Consider the following 26,091-nt stretch of genomic DNA (forward strand, 5'->3'; position numbering starts at 1 on the left):
AAACCCTAAAAACCCTAATAAAACCCTAAATAAAACCCTAATAAAACCCTAATAATAAAATTATAATAGTACTAAAATAATTCTACAGAGTAATAAATTACCAGCAGATCAGATAGTTTTATTAAATACTGGTCCTCTAGAAAGGACAGCACCATTACTGTACCTGTAGTAATAATACTTATAATTCCGGATACCAGTCCTACACTGGTATGAAGATCAGGGTCCTCTACCTACAGAGCCGTGTATAGTACATACAAAACTAATAACACAGCTAGCAGAGCCTATTATCTTGATATTAGTCAAGAATAAATGTCCCTGACTGTTATGTTTGGATTCATTTGTGATGAACGCACCAGTTTCGCCATTGCCAGTCGGAACAAGCCCAGTTTGACCTGGGCAGTGCGAAGGAAATGCAGTCGTTGGGGAACCAGAACCAGGAACAGGGCCGCTAGGAGCAATCCAAAGAAACCATCCTCAAACAGTAGTGTGAAATCGAATGGACGACAGTTGGGGTTAATACAAGGACCGAAGACATTGTCACTGTCTGGCAGGCATTCCATGGTGACTGATGATATCGTAGTGGAGAAGGGACGAATTGACGGGAATGATGGGGGAGGCGACCTGGATGGGGTAAGGGCCAGGCATCCCCCCCCCCCAATCATCCAATAGAGTGGGGCATCCTTATCTGAGCATTTGTTTTACTCCCGGTACCCCTGGCCACTAGGTTAGAACTATCATCACTCACCCTGGCTATTTATCAGACATTTGGTGGAACAACGTCCGTACGGGTCAAGAGTGACAGGATAATATCTAGGGGAATGGTAGAGGCACGGACAGGCGCTAAGCACTCACAAGCATGGCCAAGCTTGAGCCATCTTCCCCCGCTCGGTGAACCGCTGGCCTGGGCACTTTATCTACTACTGATACCTACTTGCCAAGCTTAATATGATCATGATAGGTATCAATAATAAGCATGCACCGACCGATGGTACGGAACTTCCTCTTACACATTGAGTATGAAAATATTGGACACTCCACACCTCGAAGGTAACGACCCTGATGGTTGATACCGAGCTAGCTTTTGTTCTCCTCCATCATGAAAAGGAGCGGATTTCGCTTTGTTGAATTGATCCTCACGGTTGACACCTAGGCTGAATAATCGGAAATCGAGCGTTCCGTTAGGCTCGGAGTAAAGGCGACCGGGTCCCTGATTCCCTACTCCGTACATGCTTACGGATTACCCCGCAGATGCAGCAAAAGGATCGCGGGTCATCGGTGTGATACCCGCCGTGGTATAGTTTTTGGTTCAGAGTCGGGTTTACCCTGGAGTCAAATCATAACGAGGGAATTCATACCCATTAGGTACATACACCGTCGGCTGTCCGGACGGAGAATGCTTCATATGCCGTTTGCGTTCTAGCGCTGTCTCAGTTCCCTACAGTCCATGCGAATGTCAGCCCCCCGATACCCCTGTCCGAATGGATCTGGAGATATTGTTGGTGATTACCATTGGCAGCGATCATGGCACGAGCGGCAGGCCCTGCAGGAAACTAAGATTTTGGGTCGGTGACAGCCGTCGTGGTTTCTTTCCGCGTGCATGAAGCCAGCGCTAATAGCGAGACGATGTCACATTACTGCATGATGGCGATAGATGCTCGATTTCAAGCAAACATTATTGGGGGAGACATATAGCCTAGGCAGATAAGGCAGGATAGTAGGTAGTCTTCGTGGCTCATGCGGTCATTTAAGCGTGTTTGTCGTAATGCAGCCAGAAGTTCATCGAACTTGAGCTGCGAGAGCTCTGTTCTTCGATGGCTGTTCTTGTGGGACATGTGAGTTCGTAGATTAATCCACCCCCTCCCCCCTTTCCCGGGGAAAATACTGAAGGCTCTTATAGTTATAGGGGGAACAGCTATATGCACTCAACCACTAGGTCCTTCGGCTTCCGGATTCCATCGAAACAATGAATGCAGAAATAGATGCACAGGTGGCAATTGAGGCCCTCCATCGTAGGAGAGTCCAGAATCGTCTTGCACAGAGAAACCGTCGTATGTCACACGCTTGTGATTCTCTGGCTTAGAAATTCCGATCCCTTTCAAAATGACTAATGACACTGGATATGAAGGCAAACGACAAGCTGAGCTAGAACAGTTGCGAATGCAAAATTTGGCCAATAAACAGCAAGAACGCCCCGAGGAGAGGCGGAATGAGGAGACTATGGCCGCCGACAACAAGTCGGGTCAAAGCTGTCCACCAACGGTGGGAGACGGTGTGACTGGTGAACAAACAAATACAACAGCGGGGTCTGATATGTCAGTTGATTCAACTATTGGAATGCACAACTCCCCGGTTGAACCCCTAGCGGTAATTGCACCTGACAAGTTGTCATGGCATCAAGATGGATATGTCGGTGGAGGCTTGGATTTGAGCCCAAGCACGTTGACTGGGTATGATAAGATGAATGGTTCAATCACAACCTTTCTCCTTGACCCGGAATTGGATCTGCCACGGGATAGCAGCACGCCCAAGTTAACCTCTATTAATCCCACGTCCGCCAGCACCCCTCAAGCCCGCAGCAATCCACTTCTGCACCAGGAGAGCGCTATACGAACCACACGATCAAAATTCGAAGTCCGCCAGAGAGTCTGTAAGGCTCAGGCGACAAATTGCGGAGTGATTCGACATCAGTGTAAGGAAGGGCTGCCCACTGTTCGAATGAACGTTCCCACGAACCTGTCGGCCATGATGGAGATATGGGACAATGGCAGCCTGCTACACAAATACAGCTCAGAAAGCCAGGGCAAGACAGCCCTCCACATAAGTGCCGAGCGTGGCGACGTTGGAATTGTGCAGTTTCTCCTTATTCAAGGGGTAGACGTCAATTGCGCAGACGGGTGGGGACGTACTGCATTGCATTATGCGGTACGAGCTGCGCATGTTGATATTGTCACGCAGTTGCTTGCAGCGGGCGCCGAAATCGGGGCTCGCGATCATCATGGCCAAAGCCCACTGCATGTCGCAGTGGATGTGGGTTCCGAGGTGATCGTGCGACTGCTAGCAGACGAGGGCGCAGACCTCAATGCCCCCATCGATATCCCAAACTATATACGTGAGGGAGCGTGATATCTTCGTGTGAGGATCCTTCAGGCTGAATGCGCTTCTATGTTTCTTTGGGAACGATATACTTTCCTATAGCCCGAGAGGAAGCACAATGGACATCGTGATATTGACTTGCAAATATCTAATCAGATTGAGATGAATGGCTTTTCATGACTAGCTACAATAGAAACTCCAGTTCCTTATGTAGGCAAAGACGCACCGTGAATTTCACATTGACATCTTTCTGACTACCAACAAGCCAAAGAGAGTAAGTTAGTGAACTACGATGACTTCGCTGCTACAGAAGCTAGTACTATATATTCAACGGCGGCAGATGGCGTAGTGGTACTAGGACCTCACCACACAAACCTTCATACTACGGAAAAAAAAAAAAGACTGATTGGGTATTGAGAATAAGTATAATATATAATGGAGGTTTTGAAAGAAATACAAAGTCATAATAACTAGTAGTTAGACTGAGAAAGGGCCCTCTGAAAGGGCGCGCTAGTCGAGTATAAGGCAATCATCATCATCATATTATCTAGTTAGAATGGGGCAATGTTTTCAGACTGTCAATATTGAGGACGTGGGTAGAATTAACGTTTATGATTGTATAGTAGAGACTGTTCAGCACCTAGATGCTATTTTTCTAGGCTCAGAGAGTTGTTCTTTTGTTACAGTATCTTTAATGTTCAGCAGAGACTAATAGGGATAAGTACAACCGGGGCATATACTAGTAAGAAACCCGCCCCCACCCAACAAGAAGTAACCGTGCAACGGTAAAATTAACGGATCAGGAGAGGATGATAAAGAGTAGAGTAGTCTACATGTATATCCGCAGACGATGACTTATATAGCAGAGCCGGTGATAGTGGACTCATGAATGCTAGGACTAGTACTACCGCTGTTGCTTGTAACACACTCCCATGGGCTTTATTAAATCCCCACTGATGTAGGGACGAAAGATGCTTGATCCCCGAACTCAACGCAGTCAATCCAGTCCTTTTTACAAACACCCATGAAGCATTTCCAGAGGGTACCTGTCAAGCAATCTCCCCGGATTCGTAGTCACCGACATCCTCGTGGTCAAGAAACCATCCGTGAATCTCCTTGAACTTATGCGTCATCACACGGTAGGGGTATCCGTCCGGCCGTCTAAGGGCGACAAAGTCGTCCTCATCCAAGGCATTCCGCCGCTGCCAATCCAAGATGGTGTCGTAACTCTTGCACTGGTGTTGAATGTTGAAGTCCGGCCATGCATGGTCCAGGGTATCGGTCCAGATATGCGTGTAGACATCTGTGTTGGCCGAGCACATGATATTCTGGGCCAGGAGCCACACGCAGTGCGACAGGTGCAGCCGATGCATCTCGGAGGTGGTATTGAGACCGCCGGGGTATTTGGCGCCGTAGTAGTGGCCGAAGTATGCCTCGCGCCGCAGGGCATCGAGACAATGCATTTGATGGAAGGCGTCGATGCGGCCGAAGTAGCTGTCGTTGCCGCGACCCCAGCTGGGCGGGATGCGGACGGCCTCCGCCGGATCCTTGCCCATCGCCAGGACCTGGCTGCGAGTCAGCGCAATTGGTCGGGTATCATACAAGGCGGCCCAGGCGCGATCGATTTCGATGCTGGGTTCCTGGCGGTAGATGGTGGGGGGATCCCTGTTGAGGAGGGTGGCGTCCATCCGCTGCGGTGCGACCCGTATGTCCACTTCGTCCAGGATCGGGGCTATGAGTTTCCTGGTGCATTAGGGAACACTGGCTAGGAGTGGCTGGTGACGAAGTTCTACTCACACGGCATGGAGACCTGTTGAAGGCAGTAGTTTCGCTGTGTATCCTCTCCGCGCTCCTTGTACAGTGGGGGAGACGGCGATAGGGATAGCGTGAACATTAGGCTTGATATCAGGAAGAATCCCAGGTTGAGCCATAGAAGGCGTACCGGATCAAGCAAACGTCGTGTGTTGTTGGAGTCTGGAGCAAAGACATCCCCCTCACAGTTGCATTCAACAATCCCGTCTTTTTCGGAAACCAGATGATGAACTTCACCGGAATTTGGCAGAGTTGTGTACGAATGCACAGTGGCTCGGAAAATAGGAGCAGCCCTTGTGGCAATCCATGACTGCAATCTAGTACGCAGTGACTTTCCTTCGGCCATTATGTGTCTTTGGGATTTATGGTGATGTTCTGTAGGTGATGGGGCTGTGTACGACTACAATGTGCTTTCAGACCACAACAATCCCTAACCCCTCCCCCCCCAACACATTTTCAGACCTCACACGGCCGAGAGTTCTTACTCAGATGTCTTTGTGAAGATAGGCTAATTGAATGATGACAGTGACTTGTGGGTCTGGCTGGTATGACTGTCAGCACACCACCCAGCATGTCAGCATGACATTTTGCCAGACGATTGGCACACAACATGTGCAATGAGACCTTCGTTCCCAACTCTACATCCTAATTCTAACCAGCGTTACCCTGGAACAGGTAGGATGATGGACGGCAAAAGACACAGTTATCACTTTTGGCTCCTGCTTGGCCTCACTGTCACGTTCCTGGGAGTCCTTGCGGTATCCTTTCTCCGCATGAACAACAGTGCCGACTTTTGGATTCCATGGCTAAGGGTATCACATATATCATGCGATTCAGGAGCTCTTGGTCCCTATTTAGAGACATTTTCGTATCATCGATCTGAATCAGAGGTGGCGTCTCCGGATCCCTTCTCTGCCAAATGGATGGACAGCAGTAGTACTGGGTTCGTTCAGATACACGAGGCCGGTGGGAAGACAAAGCACTACGGGGTGTCGATGTTTCATCAACTGCACTGTCTAGAAAGCCTGAAGATGGCCCTTAAGCACGAGTCGCACCATACAAGGTACTGGGAGAGAAGAGGGGAGGGCGAGGGCGAGGGCGAGGATCATTTAGAGCATTGCCTTCAGTATCTCGAGCAGGTAAGATACTATCAGATATTACGCACTTGCATATCTCGTGCTGAAATCTGCCCTTCACAAGGCGATTATGTGCGCAGCAGATGACACCATCGAGCCATCCTTTGTCGCTGAGTTACCCACGGGTGAAAAGGCTCGAATTATCAATGGCGACGGCGTTGTGCATCGGTGTAGAAATTTTGACGAGGTCCAACAAGCTATGATACTCAGCGAAAAAAATCCGTTAGTTTTGCAGAGACGATTAGGGGAAGGAGATACCTTGCGTATGATTATGGATTCGGTGCGTTGACCTCCAGCTGGGAGGAACACATGCGACGGCATTAACCACGCCCTATGTATCTCAGTATACGAACATATAGATGAGGGCTGTGTTTGATGAGCATGGATTTCACATACATAAGTAGAATATCACCCACCGCTTGGACAATACATCTACTGTTCGATATCTATTATGAGATGGAAAGCGCAACAAACTTCTTTGATGGCGACGGCCAATATTACGCATCCTAGGACATGGAACTATATGAAGCAAAGACAAATCGGGTAAATACAGGAAAGATCCATGATCACCCCGTCTATCATCAAAAGGAAAGTACCTCCACAGAGAAACACTCCAATATATTGAACAGCTTCCTTCTTACAGACCACTTGCTGCGGTCCTTTCCCTAGCGGCCTTTGCTTCCTCGGGATGCTCCCGCCAGTATGTGAAGAATGTATTGCCCGGAAATTCCATATACTGGTCATCAATGCTCTCCCACGGCGCATTGTCAAATCCCGATTCCCGCATAATCTCTTCCGCTTGCTCCGCGGTGACATTGTAATTCCAGTAGCTGGCCTTGTGTTCCTTGGCCCATTCCTGGATCTTGGTAAAGTTTCGACAGGTATGCGTGGTTGCCAATCGTGGCACAATGACCTTACTTGCTGGGAAGTTGACCCGGAAGGGAATTGGAGCAACGTCTGCGTGGCACATGAGGGTTTCCCTGATGGAGTCAACACAGTGATCTAGCAATAGATAATTAGCTAGGGGTCAAAAATGTTTCCGCAAACGCTTGTAGGGGATGACTCTCACCCCAATGACGGAATTCGATGCTTTCACGGTCGATGACACCTTTGTCATTCGTCACGCCCGCCAGCCCTGGAAACCGTTCGGGGTATAGTAGCATTCGCAAGTCGTTGAGGCAATGCAGCTCGTGCCATACATCAAGCTGTACGAGATATTCGTCGGTTCCAGGAACTTTTAGCGTTGGATGGGGAAGCATCCTCGCCTCATGTTCTGGAATCTTGGAGATTCCGACTTTGATCGGTGTCAGGTATTTTCATCCCCGAGCTCAGCAAGGCCAGCACTTACAGTTATATAGCTCCTGCCACAGGCGGTCCGTTTCGTCGGTCGGAAATCCCATGTATGGGGTCTTCTCAAAGAGCGCAGCACGAAATTTGTGTTGCTTGATATACTCGATGGCCTCGTTGGCAGGTGCTGAATGAGGCAACCTGGGTCAACCATTGGTTTATGATAGCAACATATGAGAACGTACAGTATACGCCGATGGTGGGATCCTGGAAAGGTCGATGCGATAGACTTCCAACCAATGCGGCGATAATCAGTAATAGAATGGCGTTGGACACATAGAGGGTGACAATATGAGCTCTCGAGTATATTCTAAATCGTGGCGGTTGCTTGGTATAGTAAGATTCGATGAGGCTTTCCTTTTCATGGTGACGGATGGAATCGATAGAGGTCTCTGTGGATGATCGCTCGGGCATCATGGCAGAGTACGGAAGACGAGTTGAAAGGGGAGAAGCCTTCAGGGCGCAATCAGCAGGGAAGTTTGTGGGTTCTCGTGGATGCCAAAGACTCGCATGCCCGCAGGTTAGCACATTCCTGAACATGGCGCCTGTCATCCGTGTTCTGACAGCAGCCACTTGATGTGTGCTGACAGTCGTAATCCTATCTGCTGTGAGAGGTCTATCCATATAGTCGTGTTCTCCCTCGCCTACCAAGGGAAATATCATTCGCATTGCATCGAACAAACTGAGTTCTGTCTTGAAGTATCATTCACGGTCTCGGACTCTATATATCTTGATAACCGTACAATCCACAATGAAGATCGCTGCCGTTCTTACCCTGGCCATTGCCACTGTTCTCGCACTGCCCGTTGGTATGATCCCACCCGATAGGTATCGAGATTCCGATTATATAAACTAAGAATTGCTAGCCGATGACTCCGCTGCGTTGGAGAAACGCTGTGGCACCGCCAAGCGCGACGAAATCAACGTCGCAGTTCGGTCCGCCGTGAACACTGTCAAGCACAAGCGAGAGCTCACGGAGATCGATGTGGATGAGATTTCCGCCGCCCTCTACTCGTCTTGGTGCACTCCATGAGTGCTCAATCTAGTCACCATTGACTGGGCTGCCTTGCAGATGTTTGCGGAAGAAGGATTGGGGAGCCTATGGTCACGGACCTCATGATTTGAACAAGAGATTAAGTGGGGATCTGGAGTGGAAGGGGGTCGGAACATTGGGAATCCGGATGCGCCTGTTACCTACCATCTTTGCGAGGCGATTAGAAGCTGCAGGCATCAATATAACAGGGTGGTAGTTGAACGATTTCCGTTGGTCGTATCTTCTTTGGTCTTTTCGCCTCCTGACAAAATTATTTGCATCTCCTCCAAGTCGGAGATCACGTAGAAACGCACAAAGGTACTTCCGGCACATGATACCATTACTGATGATCTGTTATAAATTTCAGACTGGTCTCTGTCCTTTGTGGCTTTCCTCTGTGGGTTCACCTTTGTGTATATGCCGTCCAGGTTATATCACCCTTTTTGATTTGCCCTTTCTCGCGTGCCTTGATTTTATGCATTTACGTTGGGGTTGAAATGTTGCATGTATCAATCAGATAGAAAGTCATGGGAGGGTACCACTGCAAGACATCAGGCTTAATTCTACACTATGGGTTCTGGGGACTGTTCAACAATCTCCAGGTCTCCAGTCCATTCAACCCATCCCACTTGCGGCATTGATGTGTAGTTCCATATCCACTTAGAGTTCTTTTCCCTGGATCTGGGCCCTCGAGTGTTGCATCCCCGGCGCAGAGGATCGCTTGCCGCAGATAATCAACGCAATGCTCCATGTGGCGTACCGACTCCGAGTCCTCCGCGTGATTCTGTTGTCCATTTCCACCCGGAAAATGTAGAGTCGCCACGTGAAGCTGTTTCAGACAATGCAGTTGGTGATGCACGCTAAGCATGTAGACATTCGCCGTCCCTGCCAGGACATCTTTATTCGGTGGTAAGGAATATAGCTCTGGCCTTTGCACATGCACAAATGCCGTCGTTTCTGGTGCCGTTGTGCCATTAGATTCAGGGAGGGTGCGAGATATAGAATGATGTAACAGGTCATAATAAATGAACGCATACCGTAGGCACCCCAGGCAGCCTCCACTTCAGCAACGCTCGTCAGGTTAGTCATGGTGGCAGTTCGGGTGAAGTTGCGGGAAATCCATGGTACTGATGATAGGAATCAGTTCCGGGCGAGGCAACGAAAGTGAATTCTCACACTTACTCGGCGGAACGGGGGATGCTGGCCAAGGCTGGGACGCATCCGAGTACGATCTCACTAGAAAGAGAATTGTCGAGGCTTCCAACAAACATATTCCAAGTAGGCTAAAAAAAGCAAATGGATGAAAATACTGAAGTGCCGAGGTAATCTTGTAACTGGTTGAAGTCGTCAAGTTAGGGTTTTGGAATGGGCGCTTTCGCGAATTGGCATTCGGCTCATCCCCTGCAACAAGTTGATATGACGGTTCCATATCGAGATATCCACAACGTTGGTACACACACACACAGAGAGAGAGAGAGAGAAAGCCAACCGATCACAACTGGACTCAAGCCAAATCAAGTGAAAAAAAAGCTCGGATCAGGCCCGTACTGTATTTCACTCCTTTGGGTTAGCCTTGTCAGCACACAGTGCGTCATTTTGCGATGTTCTCATTGGACCACCAGATACACATAAATCAACAGATTTGAGTCCCAACCCCGCAATCTGATAGCAACCCAAATCGCTACACTGTCTCTGCATATTATCTTTACATACCACGAACACGAGGTATTTACACCTCCATCCTTGCATTGAAATATGGCTGCTGCGGTTTCATCATTATTCCGCTACTCCACTGGGGCCGTTGCGACATCCGAGACCGCTAAGGCATTCTCATGGGAGGCCCCGGTGCCTGTCAATACATTCTGGGATAGCTTTGAATACTCCGTCGCTCGTAACTTTCTGGCCAATTTCTCCGATGCCGAGCTTACACAGCTGCCCATTGACGAGGCAAGTTCCGATGACCACCGAATCAAGCTGCAGCTCCTCCTACGGCTGCTCCGAGAGAAACTAGAGCAGGAGGAGGCAGCTACGTCGCCTCCGCAGTCTCTCTACACAACCGATTACCTGCGCTGGTACCAGTTGTGGCAGGGGATCTATTGTCTTCAAGATAAGTTGGACCTTCCCGAGGCCGAACAGACCGTTCGGATGCTGGTGGAAAAGAGGCCCGACGAATCAAATGTGGTGCCACCGCACATGCTCGCGGACCACCTGGTGAAGATTGGGAAGTACCAGGAGGCAGAGGAAACTGAAAGGCCGGTTTGCGCATGGATGGATTCACGGCCGCACTTGGGACCATCTTCTCCACAAGCCATCAACGCTCGCCGGATCATCGCCCAAGCCTTGTGGGGGCAGGGACCATCAAGGCGCTCGGAAGCCGAAGCCCTGGTGGCCGAAATCCATCGGCTCGTGGACACGATGGATGGAGGGAAGTTTGGTGTTTATCAGGCTGAAGAGAAAAAGCTCAACGAGGAGCTTGTGGCCAAGCTCCACATCTCCTGACCTGGTTTGATCTTGTGTCGCGGCTTGTAAGCCCGACCATCTGTAGACAATGACGTTGAAGTGAGGCTTCTCTATCGTGTGGGTAGCTGCTAGATATGAATCAGAAATGGTTCTCTGCTCTACACAGACCCCACCATCTTCTACTCGATTTTTACTCTAGAAATCTAAGTAACGCTTCTTTATAATCTTGTCTTAACATGTACACCTGCAGTGTTACGGTGTGCTAGATACCATAGGAACCTCCCCACCACAAATTGTTCATTGTGGCGGCCCCCACGCCATTTTCTTTCGTCCACTGGTTTATGCTGTCGAAATTCCGACAATAATGAAGTGTTCCAAAGTCAAATGACACATCTCTAAATAGCTCCGTCTCAGAGGTTGTTTCGCCGTTATAATAAAGAGTGACGGCTCCGACATCACCCCAACACTGGCGATTGGTACGAAGTTAGCCAATGGTCCAAATCCAGGCGTTGGAAGTCCTTACCATGATAGCATGACGCAGTCGCTCGATACACTGGTATGCTCTATCCCATACCAGGGAATTCTCACCTTGAAACGAGGGGAGATGAGTGAAGTTGTCGTCAGAACGATAGCCGAGCTGCCGGAGAAAATTTAAGCAGCCTAACTGCACAGCATACTCAGGGAGTGCAAGGATAGCACTCGCATCACCGGGGTCCCGAACCCAGGCAGGATCATCTGCTGAATCTAACTGTCCAAGGCTCTGCAGCCGGTCTGCAGGGATCGAAATTGGGTGCTCTGAAATCGATATCAGCTATGTCCCTTTGTTTTCTTTTCTTTTCTTTTCTTTCTTTTTTTTTTTTTTTTTTTTTTTTTTTGCACGCTGGTCTTTCTCCGGGGAACTGGAGGATGAGCCAGGTGACAGGGCAGAGAACCAAACGCACGTGGAAGTAACTCATTCCACGCATCCTCAATCTCTTGAGTTGGGCGGAAGCTAAAATATGAAGTCTTTATGGAAAATTGGTGGTTTTCGAACGTTTCCCAGTGGTACTTGATAATATCCAGCGCCGGCGACCAAGGGTAGGTGAGCTTGTCACAGCTCGCCTCACTTGGCTCAATATGCAAAGCCTTCAAGACGATCAGAGCGGCACAGACAAGTAAAAGAGCACAAGCCAGCAATGAACAGAGAAATTGAATATTTTTGCAGCCTTGGATGAACATGATTGGTTCTGTCGTGGGACATCAATATTGCTGGCTGTCCTGCAACTTGACCATTCAATCGTAGTTCATGATAGTAAGACACTGAAATGTAGTGAAGCGATGTCGAGGCGGGCACGTTCTGGGAGCGTCTCGGGAAGCTTCCATGAAGTGTTTGTGTGCTGACAGGGGCGATCTCGAAGGCTTACCAGGTCGCCCGTGTCATGTCCACACTAAAATGTCCTGCTGACGCCAGCACCCACTGCAAGTACCTTGAGCCTTTAGCCTGTTCTGTTGTAGCCCTGACACTTAGCATGCAGTTCTCTCTTCGTCTATTCTACTGGAATGATTCTTCACCTCGGTACTGGGTAGATTGAATCGCTCTCAGACAAAGTCGTTCAAATGTTCAAGTATAACACCCTGACGCCCGAAAAGGACGAGGAAACCCATGATGCCACAAGCAATTCTTTGATCACAGAGGAAGAGGGCATTATTCCTCTGCTGGACGAGAACGCCGAGAATCAGCGGGCGCATGATGGGATACCAACTACTCGTGTCTCAAGCTATTCTTTTGTAGTTCTACTTGTCGGTGTCGTGTCCTTCATCTTCTCGGTGCTGTTCTACGCCGTTCGACACTCCTACGCAGCAACAGACTCTTCATGTCAACGACGAATGTGGGCTTACAGTAAGCTACTCGCATCCCACTAGGATGAATGCCAGCTGACGGGAAACTCAGGCCCGGAATCGGACTTTTTGCAGTACGAATCGCGACAGTATGATTCAGATTTAATCTCTCACGATTTCGTGGGCGTACCTACCCAGAGCCGTCGGGACGCGTGGGATACACTGTGGAAAAGTAAGTTTGGTTCCAGCCTTCAGCCTAGCAAGTACGAAATTTGAATTGTGTCTGACAATTAACGGTATCAAAGCCGGACGATTTAGCTTTCCGTACGACAAATTGCCCGCCATAAACAAATCAACAGAGGAACGCGAGTGGTGGAGTCTGCCTCCACCGCGTGAGCAAGAAGTGATCGCAATGTCTGAAGGTCGGTGTCGCCTGCAACCCCCCCTTTCATGCTCATTACGCTTTAGATAGGTTCTGACTGCATAGCAGCAATGCATCAGGTCCACTGCGTTGGCGTACTTTGGTTCTTTGTGCATCGGAATGAATGGGATTACCGCACAGCCATCAATAAGACGGAAGAATTCATGCAGATTCATTCTCGCCACTGTAGTGTCATGCTGATGAACTTGATCAAGTGTATGGCCGATGTCACCCCAGTACTCTTTCAAAAGGACACCGGGAATGTCATTTCGGGAACCGGGTTGGGGGCTTGGAAACCGCGAGATGCGCCCCGTCGATGTAAGAGATTTGACAAGATCTGGGATTGGGAGCGCAAAAACAGCATCTGCCCTATGGGGTGTGTACCCGAAGATATAGCACGTCTCTATCCTGGGACTGCCTAAACCTGTGAAGAAAGGCCTTTGTCAACGTCATGCTTCGTGATGGACATGTTTCCGTCTAAGAGTAGTCCGTCCGGCGTTAGCAAAAAAAAAAAAAGGCCACTTGCGATCAGTTCCACCAACATCCAGCCCCTTCCTCCATCCTCCAGATCCTCGCAACTTTTCCTGTTGCTTGATGCTTCTCCTTTCTCTGTGGCTATTATCCTCAAGCGACACTGCTACTGACAGTCACCCTCCTGTTCCCCGCCTCTTCCACTGATCTAATATTGAGAGTAGCGCACCTTTCCTTTCCCCGGAGGAAGCGCATCTATCTTCACCATGAGAAGCCGGTTATACACACGATAAGAATTAACCCAAACCAGAGCCACGCTGGTAGCAGGCAACCTTTGCTCGCCACCTTTAGAAAGTGTTGACAAGAAAAAAATCCAAAGCCGGAGGAGACTACGGATGTTCCGATCCGCGGTTGGACTACCCATGGTTCGCTGCACGGGCCGTCTCCCGCTCCGGATGCGGTCCCCACTTCTCGCCAGTCACATATCCTCATTCCCCAAACTCCCGGCAGTGGCGTGGTGGTTTACCGAGTGTTATGGCGGTGGTATATATCGTAACGTGGTCAATCAACGAACCTCTTACTTCAAACCCTTATCAGTTGGTTGACGTGATGCCGACAACGGCTTGACAGGTGCAGGCGTGGTCGGACATGTCATCATGCAAGATCGGGTGACCGATTCCGCTTGTGCTCCTGCGGTCCCTTTCTCCACTAGTTGTTCCAGCCCCCCGCCTACCTCTGCAATGCCAACATTCATCCGTTTGCCTCGTCTTCAAGCATGCTGAGCTAGGATTGGTCCAAATGCCCCTATACCATTATGTCGGGACTCTGCTTTTCTCACATGTATCAGCTGGCGGTTGCTACACCGTTGCTACACCAGTTCTTACTGCGGACCCTGATCGGCAACAACTGTACGTTTGAGGTAGGGGACATCCACACGGTTCGTGCCCTGCGCTAAGCCAGTTGATCTTAATCTAACTAACCACCCTAACGCCCCAGAATCGCAATGCGGCAGGCAATGGGTTTCAAAACACGGGCTGAATAAGCGACATGAGCCTAACGAAAAGGTTCTGCGCATTGGGGGCTGTCAGCCTGCTCTCCCCGTCTCCGACTTTCTTCAGACTTCCCGCCTGGAAAAGTGCACAGCCTTGGTTGATGAGCTTCTGAATATCTGCATTTTACCTTGACTATCATGACGACCGACATGGAAGGTTACACCATTCGTCGGAACAATTCCTGTCTCAGTGATGAAGTAGGGTGCGGCAAGACATGGGATGACTGGCACGCCTGCTGTCCCCACGGGTCCTACTGTCCCGGCTCGCGGTATTCGGTCGCAAACAATGTCTGCTGCCCGAGCTGGACTGACTGTACGGCCGACATTGATCCGCCGGCATGTGCTAACAGCACCTGGAGTATGTATAACTACACTGGGTATTTCTGCTGTTCCGAAGATCAGAGCGGCTTCATGCTGAAGGGGACGGATTGGGTGGGCTGTTTGGACTCCGACTCCCCGGGAAATGCCAGTTATAGCGCACTCAAATTGATCAGTTACGGTATTATTTATTCAACCATGGTATTGACGAACAATGCTGACGTTTGCTGACTACTAGCTACCTCAACTGCAAGTGCAACATCAACGCCGACATCGACATCTACTTTGAACGCTACAGCAACGACAACGTCATCCGCCACCTCAGCTCCAAATTCAGACAGCTCATCACATACCAACACTGGTACTATAGCAGGTGGTGTAGTGGGTAGTGTCATCAGAGTAGCTGCGATCACTGCACTTCTCTTCTTTTTCATGAGACATTCAAGAAAGCCAGTACCGCAGCCCCCGCCGCAGGGCCTGAGTCAACAATATTCACAGTATAGCTACGGTGCAGAACCATTATCAACTCCAAGCAAGTTAGATGGCCACCCAGTACCAGCAGAACTGATGTCGTCAGTTAGGCCAAAGCATGAGTTGTCTGGGAGCCACTAATACACTCAACTAGCAATATACCTCACATAATGCACCCACTAGCCATCAGATTGTTTATATTTCCTAATTAAGGAAGATCGCTCGCCGCAGGATCGGCCATGAAATTAAACTGAACATTTAATAGTAGAGAATACTGCCTGTTTACCAAGAATAAAATTAGATTCCAGGATTAACAGCTGACTTAGAGAAAAGTCTCTTCAGCTGGAACAGTTCTTAAAATATCATCAGTAAATAAAATTGCCTCCGACAACTATACATCGGGAAAGCTGGCTCCTGAAGTTTGTTCCATAATTACATCTTATCAGTGCATAGAATTATGCTATAATATAATATTGAATTTTCGCCTCATTCCTTTACTTAGCTTTGTTATAATAGAGCTCGTTCCCTAAACCTGGGTAGCAGTATAATATTATCCAAATATTATGTTTTTGAAGATCTCCTACCGCGTAAGGAGACCTCCGCCTAGGCTAGAGAGGATTCTGTGGATTGCGTGGATTAGTAGTCGCGAGGCCTTATCTCAGGCATTATATTATCTTTCTTACAACGCCCTTCCTGTGTTCCTCTTTTAGTAAATTAAATGCTCTAGTTTATATTTATTATATACTTTACTATCTCTGCACACTACACTTATTTAAATAAATTAGCTTATTCCTGGTACTTTTTCAATCACTTTCTCTACTCTTATCCCCTCGCTCACCCAAACAATAGTTAAGACTCTCACTATAGCTAACAAAGATGTCCCCCCCAACGTACACCATCTGCTCTAAGCCCGGCTCTGAGTCTGTGTCTCTTAAAGTCTGTGCCACGTGCAAGACACAATGGTACTATTCCCGGGACTGCTAAAAGACTGATTAGAAGAAACACAAACATACATGCAGCAAGAACACCGGTGAGAAATTGACCAGTTCTTTTATCACGGGAAACGTATTCTCCTGTCCCCGAAGCCTTAAAATATATATTCACAAACCCTTCCATTAACTATATAATAAGACTTGGTTATATAATCACCCTGAGAACAATATCTATCAGCCACTCATTAATGTATACTGGATGTAGATAAAGAATGAATATATCTTTTATAAAAACATAAATCTGGATTATATCTATAGCAGTGCACTAGATAGTCACAAAGAATTTCAGTATTTCTTGTATCTGATGGAGAACAAGTATAAGTTATTACCTCAATGATGGTCCCCTGAGAAAGTAAAAATATATATAACATTCAGCCTGAGACCGGTAAACAGCTGGAGCTTACTTGCTTATCCAGTAGAAAAAGCAGATATTCTAAACTATTATAAAAATCCGTCATTTCCAATATAATTATAAATGTTTGGAGAACAGGTGTGGGAAATAAGACCAGCTAGATAATCAGAGACTACAATAATGCAGTAAATAATATAATTCAAGAGAGGGAGGGAGTCATTATTTTAAGGAATTATACAGATTATGCCGTGACTCCTTTTCAGGATTTACTAGTTATAAGATTATATTAACAGGTGAATACAGGTACTCATTATTATAAGACTTTGGTTGAGATCCAAGCTCCAAGCTTAGTATAAATACTATATAAAAGAAATGCCTGAAACTTCCTCGACACACTCTCTCCAGTCATTAGAGTATAATAATATTCACAGGATAAGTGTGATAGGATCTACTTGTCAGGGTAGAAAGCCTGTTGACTAGGTAAGGAATCCGCCACGAAACACAATAGATTGGTCTAATAATTGATAAAGATAGTCTATATCTATAAGATAGACTGATTCTTGAGAGATCAGTAGCTTATTATAAAGGAATTAACACTTTATAGATGTTAGGAAGATATAGAATCTCTATTAATAATCTCATGACTCTTGTAATTATTATAATATATTATTCTGATATTCAAGGCCCTGATAACTAGATTATTCTATTATAAATAATATCTTTCTTTGCTGGAATAAGCTACCTGATTTAAGTATTAGAGATAGCTTCATGTATTCTTAATTTAAAATAATATAGATTTGATAACAGGAGGCGGGGGGTCCGCGGGGAATGTTATAAAGATAAGATTATATATTATTTTTATATAATTTTAAAGATGTTTAATTATATTTACATGAGTGGATTAGTAAGGAAGAAATATAAATAAAAGATTTTTTTATATTATTCTTCTTTTTTCTCTTTTTCTATTCCAGGGTTATTATTTCTTTAGTAGTTCAGTATTATTTTATTTATTCTTTATGGTCTTTTCATTAATTCTTTATTATTTCTATTATTATATATTAATCATTTAGTAATCAAGTATTATTTTATACTTATTTCTTGCTTTATTTATCTCTGAATTATATATTTTATATTAGATTTTTTAATATAGTTGATAAAGTATACTGTTACTGCTGTAGAGCTGTAGTTAACTAATTATATTTTATCTATATTATAATAATTAAATTATAATAGTTATAATATATATATTATTTTTATACTTTAATAAAAAATTTTAAATTTAGTAAAATGGAAGTGCAGGAGGCCTTTAAGATTAACTATATTTTTAATAAAGAAAAGTCTATCCTGTATTACCAGTATTACAGCCAGTATAATAATTATAAAGTAATATAGATTTATAAATTTTCTTTAATATTTCTGGACTAATATTTCTGGACTAATATAACTAGACTTTTATAAGAGTTTTAGAAAATATTACTGAGCTAGTTAAGCTTCTAGACTAATATTATACTTATTTTTTTTATATCCCGGAAAATAAAGAAAATAATACTTTTATAAATTTTAATAAAGATACTATTCATGCTGCTAATAATTATATTATATATTTAGATAAAATCTTTATCTAGATAATAATAATTTATAATTATTATTATAGTCTTTCAGTCACTCAGAAATCAGTATATAAGGAATAGCTTGATTATTAATTATTATATTAATATTTTACTAGTATTATATTACTAATTATAAAGTATTTCTGGCTAGATATTACAAGATTATAAGAATTAATATTAAGAAACTGTATTTTATATTTAGTAATTCTAGCTTTATTTTATAGATTTTAGTAAAGCAGTTATTTTATACTAGTATTTTAGCTGCAGTTAATCTGTAATTTAATAGTAATAGACTAGATAATATTTTTAAGTAGATATTTGAAGAGTTTCCAGTAATTTTAAGGAAATTATAAAGATAGTCTATTTCTAAATTATAATTAAATTAGTACTGAATAATAGTAAATTGTAATTATTAATATATATAGATATAGTCTGTTATCTTATAATAATATTTAAAATATATTTATTAATATATTAATAAAATATTATCTGACTGGTTCACTATCAACGGCTGGGTATGGTTCTATAGACTAACTAGTAGTATTTTACTAGATTTTCTTAGATTATTATAATTTCTAATATATTTTCTAATATTCTTTAATACTTTCTTGGGCATTTGCTATGTTTTTATTAGAAATTTATTAATTATATTTACTTAATTATCTTTTTTATTTAATCAGGTAGTAGTCTTGGCTGTTATATTATTAATAATCTTTAATTTTTTTAACTTTCTATTTATTCTTATTATTTAAGTCAGGTATCAGAAGCAGTTCTTTATATTCTTAACCAGTATTTTACAGTTCTAATAAAAAAACATGAAATATATTATAGATTTATTTATATTTCTTAAGAAAATATAAGTAATACACTTGGAATCTGATATATTTAAGAATCTGAAAAGATTTTATAAACTTTAAAACTAATTTTCTTAACTTTTTAAATTATAAGTTCTGGATTAATAGCTTAACTAGATTTTTTTTTAAATAAGAATAATCTTCTATATTTATTATAATATTTTTTTCATCTTTTTATAATTATTTGTTATGTCTTCTGTAACTGTTCTTTTATTTTTTTAAATCTTTTAATTTTATTCTGTACAACTGGGACTTCTTACTATTAAAAATTATCTTTAATTCTGATATAAAAGTCCAGGAAATAATTATATAAGATATAATAAGAAAATATATCCGTGGTTATATTATTTATATTATTATAAGTAAATTAGACAGTTGGTAATATTACTGGCTAGTTAGAATTAAACTAGTTAGAGTAATATTAAAGATAATATTCAAGAATTTAGTTTATCTATTCTATTTAGCTATTAATTTAAAAATAAAATATAGTTAATAACTTCAAGATTATATAACTGTTATATACTAGATTTAATCAGAATTTACTTATAAAAATTAATTCTTAATTAGATATAATATCTGATAATAGTCTAAAGACTAGTTTTACTTATTTATAGAACAGTTCTGCAAGATCTAGAGTACTTATTATTAATAGAATAGTAAAGAAAAGACAGTATTTTAAGAATTGATTAATAATAATAAGAATAATATCAACAGTTTTACTATATTAGATAATCAGAGATAGTCCTGTAATAAAATCTATTATTAATTTATTAAAAAAATAAGATAAAATTAGTAGGAATTCAAGAATATTATATAATTAATATTTTAAAGTAGTATTATCTTAATATATTAAATAAGTTTAAACATATTTAACTATATTATAATGTAATTTATTCCAGTAAAATTTCCTGTATAATAATATTTCTATTCTTATTTTTCTGAAGTATTTTATTAGTAGATTATTATAATATAGATAAATAAGTATCTGATATAGTATTTTAAAAAAAGAAATATAATAATAGTCTTTGAAATATGAATAACCTGTAATTTTTACTGTCCAGTACTTTTAGTCTGGTTAATTTTATTAAACAGCAGCTTTTTATTATTATATCTCTAGATCTTTATTCTGTAAATATAAGATTATCTCTTAGAATTTAAAATTATATATATCTGAATACAGAACTTCTGTGGTATATATTTATAATATTATAGATTAAAAAATAAATTTTTTTAAGATAAGTTTTTTTAAATAGTCTAGTCAGCTGTCTCTATATTAGCTTAATTATTAAAATCTTTTAAACTTAATATAATACAGATATTAAATTTAGGATAATCCTGTATATCTCAAGATTTAAACTAAGATTTTTCTTTAATTAAATTTTTTATTATCAGGAATAATACATCCATGAACTGTTCTCAGATTAAGATTAATAATTTTTTTTATAAAGTAGATTCTACTTAAGATTCTGAAAATATTTTAAAAAGCTTATCTATTAGATTTAATTTTCCTATTCTATATTTAATAATAAAATTATAAGAGATTAGACTTATAAATTATCAGGCTTATCTTCTGTTAACTCTAGTTTAATATATAAAAAATTATAAGTTTAAATAATTAAATAAGACTTTAATAATTTAGAAAGTACTTTTGAGATATTATTACTACTATTTAAAAAAATAAATAATAGTAAATAATTATTAATTTAAAATATTATAATTTAATTCAGTACCAGAGAATTTATAAGACTAGAAGATAACTGGATAAAATATATTCTTATTATTAGATTAGAACAGAATGCTGCTTATTCCTTTTTTTAATATATTAATTTTTAAATACTAGGATTTTATAGAATTAAAATATATTAATAAAGATACTTACTGAAAGACAGTAATTAAATAATAAAAAACAAGTTATTCATGTAGGTTTAAATAGATTTCTCTAGATTTTTAACTATTAACTGTTCTATAAAGTAAGGAAATAAATAATAAAATAATTTAAAAATAGTCTTAGATAAATTAATAATAAAAATTACAGAATTCTAGAAAGACCTAGATATTATAGTAACTTTCAGAGATTAATTATAAAATAATATTATTTATCTATTAGGAATGCATGGATACTCTAATAATATTAATAATATATTTTAGAAATTTAACTTAAGATTAGTAAAATAAATACTTAGATAGCTTTGTATAGAGTTAAACTTCTTAAAATCTTTTTAATATTTAATAAATATACTTTATATAGGATTCCCTATCTAATAAAAAGATAAAAATATTATTAAAATATACTATATAAAAGTCATCAAGAAGTCTATGAAATATTATATATATATAATTTTAGAAGATTACAGAGATATTAATTAATCTAAATAATATAATAATATATTTAAAGTAGCTATATTAATTACAGAATATTATCTTTTATTTATTATTTTCTTTAATATAGATTTAATAGTAGGCATTCTTAATATTAATCTTTGAGAAATATTTACTATCTAAGACCCTATTAAGAATCTCTGAAATAAGAGATAAAGAATAGTAATTTTTTACTAAAATTTTATTAAGATTCCTGTAGTCTATATAAAGATATAAATTATTATTTTTCTTTAATATAAAAAGAATAAAGGCCCCTGTAGAACTCTTAGAAGATTAAATTTAATTTAATTTTAGATTTTTTTTAATATATTCTTATAAGATCTTGAGTTCAGCCTCTAATAAAAAGTATATAGATTTATAAGAAAATATCTTGTTAAATTTAATATTAATAACATTATTTACAGGATTATGAGAGGAAGGTTATTAAAAAAAATCTATAAAAAATATATCTTAAAACTCCTGAAGTTTAATTAAGATTATTTCTAGATTTAAAAATAAATTATAAGACTTTTCTTCCAGAAGCTAAATATCTTCAGAAAATTTAATAATAATATATATTTTTACAGAGTTTCAGATTACTCTATTAAATTAAATAGTAAAAAGAAGAAAGATAAATAGTATACTAAATTATTATTATTAATTCTATACTGATAAGTTAATACAGAGATTCTGAAGTATAATTATTAATAACAGAATTAAACTACTATACAGGCGGGGATTTTAATTAATTTTTATATAATATTATCTAAAGGTACAGATACTTCCTTATAAATTAGTAACAGTAATAAAAACTTTCTATATTCTATAGATAAAAATAATAACTTAATTAATAACTTTAATTTTAAGTACAGTGACTGGGGCATATTAAAGATTATAAGTCTTAATAAATTAATAATTAATAATATCTACTTCTGTATAACTATCTAGATCTATAAAAATTTTAAAATTATTTTAAATATAAATAAAAATATAGAAATAATAAGTAGTCCCTACTTCAGGTAAAAAAGTTAAAATTATAGGATTTATTTTAACTCCTCTACTTTTTTCTCAGAATCTGATAAATATTAGTAGATTCTAGTAAATTAAATCTTTCTGTCTTTAGTAGAATATCAGTTTATAAGATACTGGATACTATTATATATAAAATATTATAATTAATTATTATTTTTTCTTATAAAATTCTTCTTGTGATTTAATACATCTTTTTTAATTAATTAATTAGAATAGCTCTAGAAGTACTTATATAATTTATAATTATTAGATTAATTATTATTTTACTTATATTTTCTTTTATTACTTTATAATTTATAATAATAAATAATAATAACTACCATTTTGTCCCGTTCCTCTGGTAGATAAAGAATATATTCTTATATATAATAATTAAGATTAGATAATAGTTTAGTAAAGTAAGATAAAGCTTTTTCCTTCTCAGCTTAACAGAGAAAATATTACTTTAAAATATTAAGATAAATATAAAATTCTCTCAGATCTTAACTATATTACTGATAAGTCTATTTAAATTAAGCTATAATATCTGATTAAAGAATAGTAGTATTCCAAATTAAAATAAGGATTTAATTCTTGAACTGAGACTATAATTTCTTAAAAAATTATCTTACTTCCAGATTTTTATTATTAATAAAATAGTACTATCTTTGTTTATATACTAGATCTATATAATTAATAATAATAAGAATCTTGTATTTCTCTAATAAATATTTCTTAAAAGTCTCCTGAAATATATATTCTAGATTAATAATCTATTTTTAATATTTTTAAAAATTAAAGTTTAAAGTAAAATAAAGAATATCTTTAAACTTAATCTCTTTCTTATCTCTTTTGGATTTAGAAGAGAATTAATAGTATCTAAAGAATATTTTACCTGGGAAACTGTATTTTTAAAAATAAATTATTCTTTTTTATAAATTAGCAGCCTGTTCTAATTAATAAATATGATTTTCTAATTATTAGATTTCTTCAGTAGTAGGGACTGTATTTAATAATGATTTAAGATTAATATAATTACTAGATATCTTTCTTTTTTTATTATTTTCAAGGAATAGTATCTTCCTTAGGTAATTAAAATAAGAAGGATTAGAATATGATAGAATTTACTTATTAGAATAGAAAGCCTGTTGACTAGATAAGGAATCTGTTATAAAATATAATAAATTAGTTTAATAATTAATAAAGATAGTCTATATCCACAAGATAGACTGATCCTTGAGAAATCAGTAGCTTATTACAAAGGAATCGGCACCTTATAGGTGTTGGGGAGGTGTAGAACCTCTATTAATGACCTCATGACTCTCATAACCATTGTAATACATCATTCCGATGCCCAAGGCCCCGATAGCTAGGTTATTCTATCACAATAAGGCCTAAGTCTATGTATCTTTATTCTAGTATCTTATTATATAATAATCTATACATACCGCCCCATGAACCCGCAGTGAGATGCTAGCTATATACTTGACTGCTATAATTCCTCTTTCTTTTAGATTAAAAAAAAAACCATCAGACCAGAGTTATCTCCGTATTATAAAGATCTGTACATTCAGCCATCCAACTATAATTATTAACCTTAAACTCTCTCTCCATCACTCCTGATCATCTTTCATACTTTAACCAGGCATAAATCTCTGAAAGCACTCTAAAAGAGACTAGATTATATCCAGCCACTTCCCAGTCTCCATCATTTTCTATAAACTATTACTTATTATATTTTCCAAGCTGATCCTCATTCTGGCCATACTTATTTATATATTATATAGCCCTTCTATCTCCCCCGGTATTTTATATAGGAATTCCAGTTAAAATCTGGAGTCTGAAGCTCCATGCCTAATTAGTCCTTTTTCACCCATGTTAATAGCTAGTAAGAAGGAGTTAATAAGTTTTAGTAAGTTCTTTTACTCAGGTATTAGTCTGTACAGTGGATAATAACATCCAGATAAAGAACTAAGTTATTTTCTATTTTTTCTTCTTATTTTCACTATTACTACAGGATTAATATTAATCTAGTTTAATAAGATAAAGAGAATATCAAGATACATGTTCTTTTTAATATAGTTTATCCTAGTCTTTACCAGAGACCTTGCTCTTATATAATTTAGTATTTTATATATAATTTCATTCTCCGATATAGATTTTTAGATCTAGAGAATTACCAACCATAATACAGAATAGATTATTAATATTATTAACTACATTTACCATATCATATCCTTTTTTTTTAATCTTTTATTATATATAATACAACCACAGACATATTCCCCCTAACCTAAGGATTTATTTATTCTTCTATACCCTCAAGAACTATTACTATTACTCTTAATCTTTATTCTATTCTATCTAAAACTAATATACTTACATATTTATATCTACCTTCTTTACTCATAAATATAAAAATTTAATCTAATATAGAAATACTTACCCCCCTTCTCCTTTCTCTCTTTTTCTCTAAAAAAATCAATAATAATTAATTTTCTTAACTACAAGGTCTATTCATTACATATCCTAGACAGTGGATGTATCATAAGATAATAATTTATCTATTTAACTGAATATAATGCTGTATCAGATAAGATATTATTATATTATATATTATTTATTATCTGTTCTATTTTCCCCTGTTAATACATAGTTAGACAATAGATATAGAAATTACTTTAGAAGAAGAAAGATTAGTGTTAATATTATAAGGCTGTATATACTTACTAGATTAGATCTGGGATATATATAGATATTAGTTAGAATATGGATATATAGATACAGCTTTATAAAGAGAAAAGAAAGAGAAGAAAGAGTTTACTATACCACATAATCATGATATCATTTATTCTGATTAAAATTCTTATATAGATAAATTTTAATAATATAATTAAAGATAGATAGTATTTATATTATGAGTAGTTTATAATTAATATATTACAATTCCTACTACTTACAGGATCAATGAATTTCATAATTATATTATTATAGGCCAGTAGATACTAACTATACTAAAAAATCTTTACCACCTAACTGAAAATATCAGAATATAAAAATAAAAGCTTAACACGGGGCTCGAACCCGCAGTCTTAAGATTAAAAGTCTCATACTTTACCAATTGAGTTAGCTGGGCTGCTTTTTAAGAAACTATCTTAGATATTATATAATATTGCTGTATAAAATACTATACTACTATATAAATTAAATCTCTCAGTTTTATATCTAGTATCTAGAGAGTAGAAATCTAGAAATTATAGTATCTGGAGAGCAAATGCAAGATAAACATAGTATATTAATAATATCTAAGTACACATCCATCTAAGACAAGCAGACAGAATATCTAACACTTATTATATATATCTATAGTTGGAATTGGTTTAATTAATATTCCTAATATAGTAAGTCTCCCATCAGTTAATAAGCGCGGTACCGGGTCTTAATATCAAGAAATAGTAATTAACAGAAAAAGCTGTAGTCTAC

General features: G+C 38.9%; 11 protein-coding genes and 1 non-coding gene across 12 annotated transcripts; 5 read left to right on the forward strand and 7 right to left on the reverse strand.

The window, feature by feature from the left end:
* Positions 1 to 5: 5 nt before the first annotated feature.
* BO85DRAFT_516774 (uncharacterized protein) lies at positions 6 to 560 on the reverse strand (the record flags this gene model as incomplete). Its single annotated transcript, XM_025664862.1, has 2 exons — positions 6 to 14; positions 354 to 560. 2 exons carry the CDS (start codon positions 558 to 560, stop codon positions 6 to 8), a joined length of 216 nt encoding a protein of 71 aa, XP_025520163.1.
* A 3,235-nt stretch (positions 561 to 3,795) lies between these two features.
* Positions 3,796 to 5,316, reverse strand: BO85DRAFT_413325 (oxidase ustYa family protein). Its single transcript, XM_025657604.1, has 2 exons — positions 4,891 to 5,316; positions 3,796 to 4,825 (listed from the first exon to the last, which is right to left on the reverse strand). The coding sequence occupies exons 1-2, from the start codon at positions 5,249 to 5,251 to the stop codon at positions 4,143 to 4,145; spliced, it is 1,044 nt and encodes a 347-aa protein (XP_025520164.1). The 5' UTR covers positions 5,252 to 5,316; the 3' UTR covers positions 3,796 to 4,142.
* Positions 5,317 to 5,378: 62 nt separating this feature from the next.
* On the forward strand, positions 5,379 to 6,480 carry BO85DRAFT_130037 (uncharacterized protein). The gene is made up of 2 exons (XM_025653981.1): positions 5,379 to 6,044; positions 6,106 to 6,480. The coding sequence occupies exons 1-2, from the start codon at positions 5,523 to 5,525 to the stop codon at positions 6,328 to 6,330; spliced, it is 747 nt and encodes a 248-aa protein (XP_025520165.1). The 5' UTR covers positions 5,379 to 5,522; the 3' UTR covers positions 6,331 to 6,480.
* A 10-nt stretch (positions 6,481 to 6,490) lies between these two features.
* On the reverse strand, positions 6,491 to 7,858 carry BO85DRAFT_445672 (oxidase ustYa family protein). Its single transcript, XM_025659322.1, has 4 exons — positions 7,574 to 7,858; positions 7,390 to 7,515; positions 7,111 to 7,335; positions 6,491 to 7,043 (listed from the first exon to the last, which is right to left on the reverse strand). Exons 1-4 carry the CDS (start codon positions 7,803 to 7,805, stop codon positions 6,679 to 6,681), a joined length of 948 nt encoding a protein of 315 aa, XP_025520166.1. The 5' UTR covers positions 7,806 to 7,858; the 3' UTR covers positions 6,491 to 6,678.
* Positions 7,859 to 8,076: 218 nt separating this feature from the next.
* Positions 8,077 to 8,643, forward strand: BO85DRAFT_445673 (uncharacterized protein). The gene is made up of 2 exons (XM_025659323.1): positions 8,077 to 8,194; positions 8,246 to 8,643. The coding sequence occupies exons 1-2, from the start codon at positions 8,140 to 8,142 to the stop codon at positions 8,419 to 8,421; spliced, it is 231 nt and encodes a 76-aa protein (XP_025520167.1). The 5' UTR covers positions 8,077 to 8,139; the 3' UTR covers positions 8,422 to 8,643.
* A 277-nt stretch (positions 8,644 to 8,920) lies between these two features.
* BO85DRAFT_445674 (uncharacterized protein) lies at positions 8,921 to 9,879 on the reverse strand. The gene is made up of 3 exons (XM_025659324.1): positions 9,604 to 9,879; positions 9,459 to 9,548; positions 8,921 to 9,378 (listed from the first exon to the last, which is right to left on the reverse strand). The coding sequence occupies exons 1-3, from the start codon at positions 9,848 to 9,850 to the stop codon at positions 8,990 to 8,992; spliced, it is 726 nt and encodes a 241-aa protein (XP_025520168.1). The 5' UTR covers positions 9,851 to 9,879; the 3' UTR covers positions 8,921 to 8,989.
* Positions 9,880 to 10,093: 214 nt separating this feature from the next.
* Positions 10,094 to 11,163, forward strand: BO85DRAFT_445675 (uncharacterized protein). The gene has a single exon (XM_025659325.1). The coding sequence runs from the start codon at positions 10,177 to 10,179 to the stop codon at positions 10,918 to 10,920; it is 744 nt and encodes a 247-aa protein (XP_025520169.1). The 5' UTR covers positions 10,094 to 10,176; the 3' UTR covers positions 10,921 to 11,163.
* BO85DRAFT_130080 (uncharacterized protein) lies at positions 11,032 to 12,200 on the reverse strand. Its single transcript, XM_025653982.1, has 3 exons — positions 11,823 to 12,200; positions 11,405 to 11,676; positions 11,032 to 11,347 (listed from the first exon to the last, which is right to left on the reverse strand). Exons 1-3 carry the CDS (start codon positions 12,097 to 12,099, stop codon positions 11,144 to 11,146), a joined length of 753 nt encoding a protein of 250 aa, XP_025520170.1. The 5' UTR covers positions 12,100 to 12,200; the 3' UTR covers positions 11,032 to 11,143.
* Positions 12,201 to 12,477: 277 nt separating this feature from the next.
* On the forward strand, positions 12,478 to 13,542 carry BO85DRAFT_484258 (oxidase ustYa family protein; the record flags this gene model as incomplete). Its single annotated transcript, XM_025663222.1, has 4 exons — positions 12,478 to 12,760; positions 12,812 to 12,931; positions 13,005 to 13,121; positions 13,190 to 13,542. 4 exons carry the CDS (start codon positions 12,478 to 12,480, stop codon positions 13,540 to 13,542), a joined length of 873 nt encoding a protein of 290 aa, XP_025520171.1.
* A 15-nt stretch (positions 13,543 to 13,557) lies between these two features.
* Positions 13,558 to 14,225, reverse strand: BO85DRAFT_445679 (uncharacterized protein). The gene has a single exon (XM_025659326.1). The coding sequence runs from the start codon at positions 14,013 to 14,015 to the stop codon at positions 13,800 to 13,802; it is 216 nt and encodes a 71-aa protein (XP_025520172.1). The 5' UTR covers positions 14,016 to 14,225; the 3' UTR covers positions 13,558 to 13,799.
* A 442-nt stretch (positions 14,226 to 14,667) lies between these two features.
* BO85DRAFT_130156 (uncharacterized protein) lies at positions 14,668 to 15,440 on the forward strand. The gene is made up of 2 exons (XM_025653983.1): positions 14,668 to 15,141; positions 15,215 to 15,440. The coding sequence occupies exons 1-2, from the start codon at positions 14,781 to 14,783 to the stop codon at positions 15,247 to 15,249; spliced, it is 396 nt and encodes a 131-aa protein (XP_025520173.1). The 5' UTR covers positions 14,668 to 14,780; the 3' UTR covers positions 15,250 to 15,440.
* Positions 15,441 to 25,671: 10,231 nt separating this feature from the next.
* On the reverse strand, positions 25,672 to 25,744 carry BO85DRAFT_t41. The gene has a single exon. It is a non-coding gene; the product is annotated as a tRNA-Lys (tRNA).
* Between the last annotated feature and the right edge of the window lie 347 nt (positions 25,745 to 26,091).

The sequence above is a fragment of the Aspergillus piperis genome (assembly GCF_003184755.1).
Source record: "Aspergillus piperis CBS 112811 unplaced genomic scaffold BO85scaffold_2, whole genome shotgun sequence".
NCBI lineage: Eukaryota > Fungi > Ascomycota > Eurotiomycetes > Eurotiales > Aspergillaceae > Aspergillus > Aspergillus piperis.

Excerpts from the sequence above, each read along its gene's own strand:
- BO85DRAFT_445673 (XM_025659323.1), top strand. The coding sequence starts at position 8,140 with ATGAAGATCGCTGCCGTTCTTACCCTGGCCATTGCCACTGTTCTCGCA. Across the intron at positions 8,195-8,245 it reads CACTGTTCTCGCACTGCCCG|AATTGCTAGCCGATGACTCC; the intron begins TTGGTATGATCC and ends ATATAAACTAAG.
- BO85DRAFT_130156 (XM_025653983.1), top strand. The coding sequence starts at position 14,781 with ATGACGACCGACATGGAAGGTTACACCATTCGTCGGAACAATTCCTGT. Across the intron at positions 15,142-15,214 it reads ACTCAAATTGATCAGTTACG|TGCAACATCAACGCCGACAT; the intron begins GTATTATTTATT and ends CTCAACTGCAAG.
- BO85DRAFT_130037 (XM_025653981.1), top strand. The coding sequence starts at position 5,523 with ATGAGACCTTCGTTCCCAACTCTACATCCTAATTCTAACCAGCGTTAC. Across the intron at positions 6,045-6,105 it reads GCCTTCAGTATCTCGAGCAG|GCGATTATGTGCGCAGCAGA; the intron begins GTAAGATACTAT and ends GCCCTTCACAAG.
- BO85DRAFT_445672 (XM_025659322.1), bottom strand. The coding sequence starts at position 7,805 with ATGATGCCCGAGCGATCATCCACAGAGACCTCTATCGATTCCATCCGT. Across the intron at positions 7,336-7,389 it reads GTGGCAGGAGCTATATAACT|TCGGAATCTCCAAGATTCCA; the intron begins GTAAGTGCTGGC and ends CACCGATCAAAG. Across the intron at positions 7,044-7,110 it reads CATCGAATTCCGTCATTGGG|ATCACTGTGTTGACTCCATC; the intron begins GTGAGAGTCATC and ends ATCTATTGCTAG.
- BO85DRAFT_445674 (XM_025659324.1), bottom strand. The coding sequence starts at position 9,850 with ATGGAACCGTCATATCAACTTGTTGCAGGGGATGAGCCGAATGCCAAT. Across the intron at positions 9,549-9,603 it reads AGCATCCCCCGTTCCGCCGA|TACCATGGATTTCCCGCAAC; the intron begins GTAAGTGTGAGA and ends TCCTATCATCAG. Across the intron at positions 9,379-9,458 it reads GGCTGCCTGGGGTGCCTACG|AAACGACGGCATTTGTGCAT; the intron begins GTATGCGTTCAT and ends CAACGGCACCAG.
- BO85DRAFT_130080 (XM_025653982.1), bottom strand. The coding sequence starts at position 12,099 with ATGTTCATCCAAGGCTGCAAAAATATTCAATTTCTCTGTTCATTGCTG. Across the intron at positions 11,677-11,822 it reads GTGGAATGAGTTACTTCCAC|AGCACCCAATTTCGATCCCT; the intron begins GTGCGTTTGGTT and ends TATCGATTTCAG. Across the intron at positions 11,348-11,404 it reads GACTGCGTCATGCTATCATG|TGTTGGGGTGATGTCGGAGC; the intron begins GTAAGGACTTCC and ends ACCAATCGCCAG.
- BO85DRAFT_445675 (XM_025659325.1), top strand. The coding sequence starts at position 10,177 with ATGGCTGCTGCGGTTTCATCATTATTCCGCTACTCCACTGGGGCCGTT.
- BO85DRAFT_413325 (XM_025657604.1), bottom strand. The coding sequence starts at position 5,251 with ATGGCCGAAGGAAAGTCACTGCGTACTAGATTGCAGTCATGGATTGCC. Across the intron at positions 4,826-4,890 it reads TCAACAGGTCTCCATGCCGT|CCCCGATCCTGGACGAAGTG; the intron begins GTGAGTAGAACT and ends GGAAACTCATAG.
- BO85DRAFT_445679 (XM_025659326.1), bottom strand. The coding sequence starts at position 14,015 with ATGGGTAGTCCAACCGCGGATCGGAACATCCGTAGTCTCCTCCGGCTT.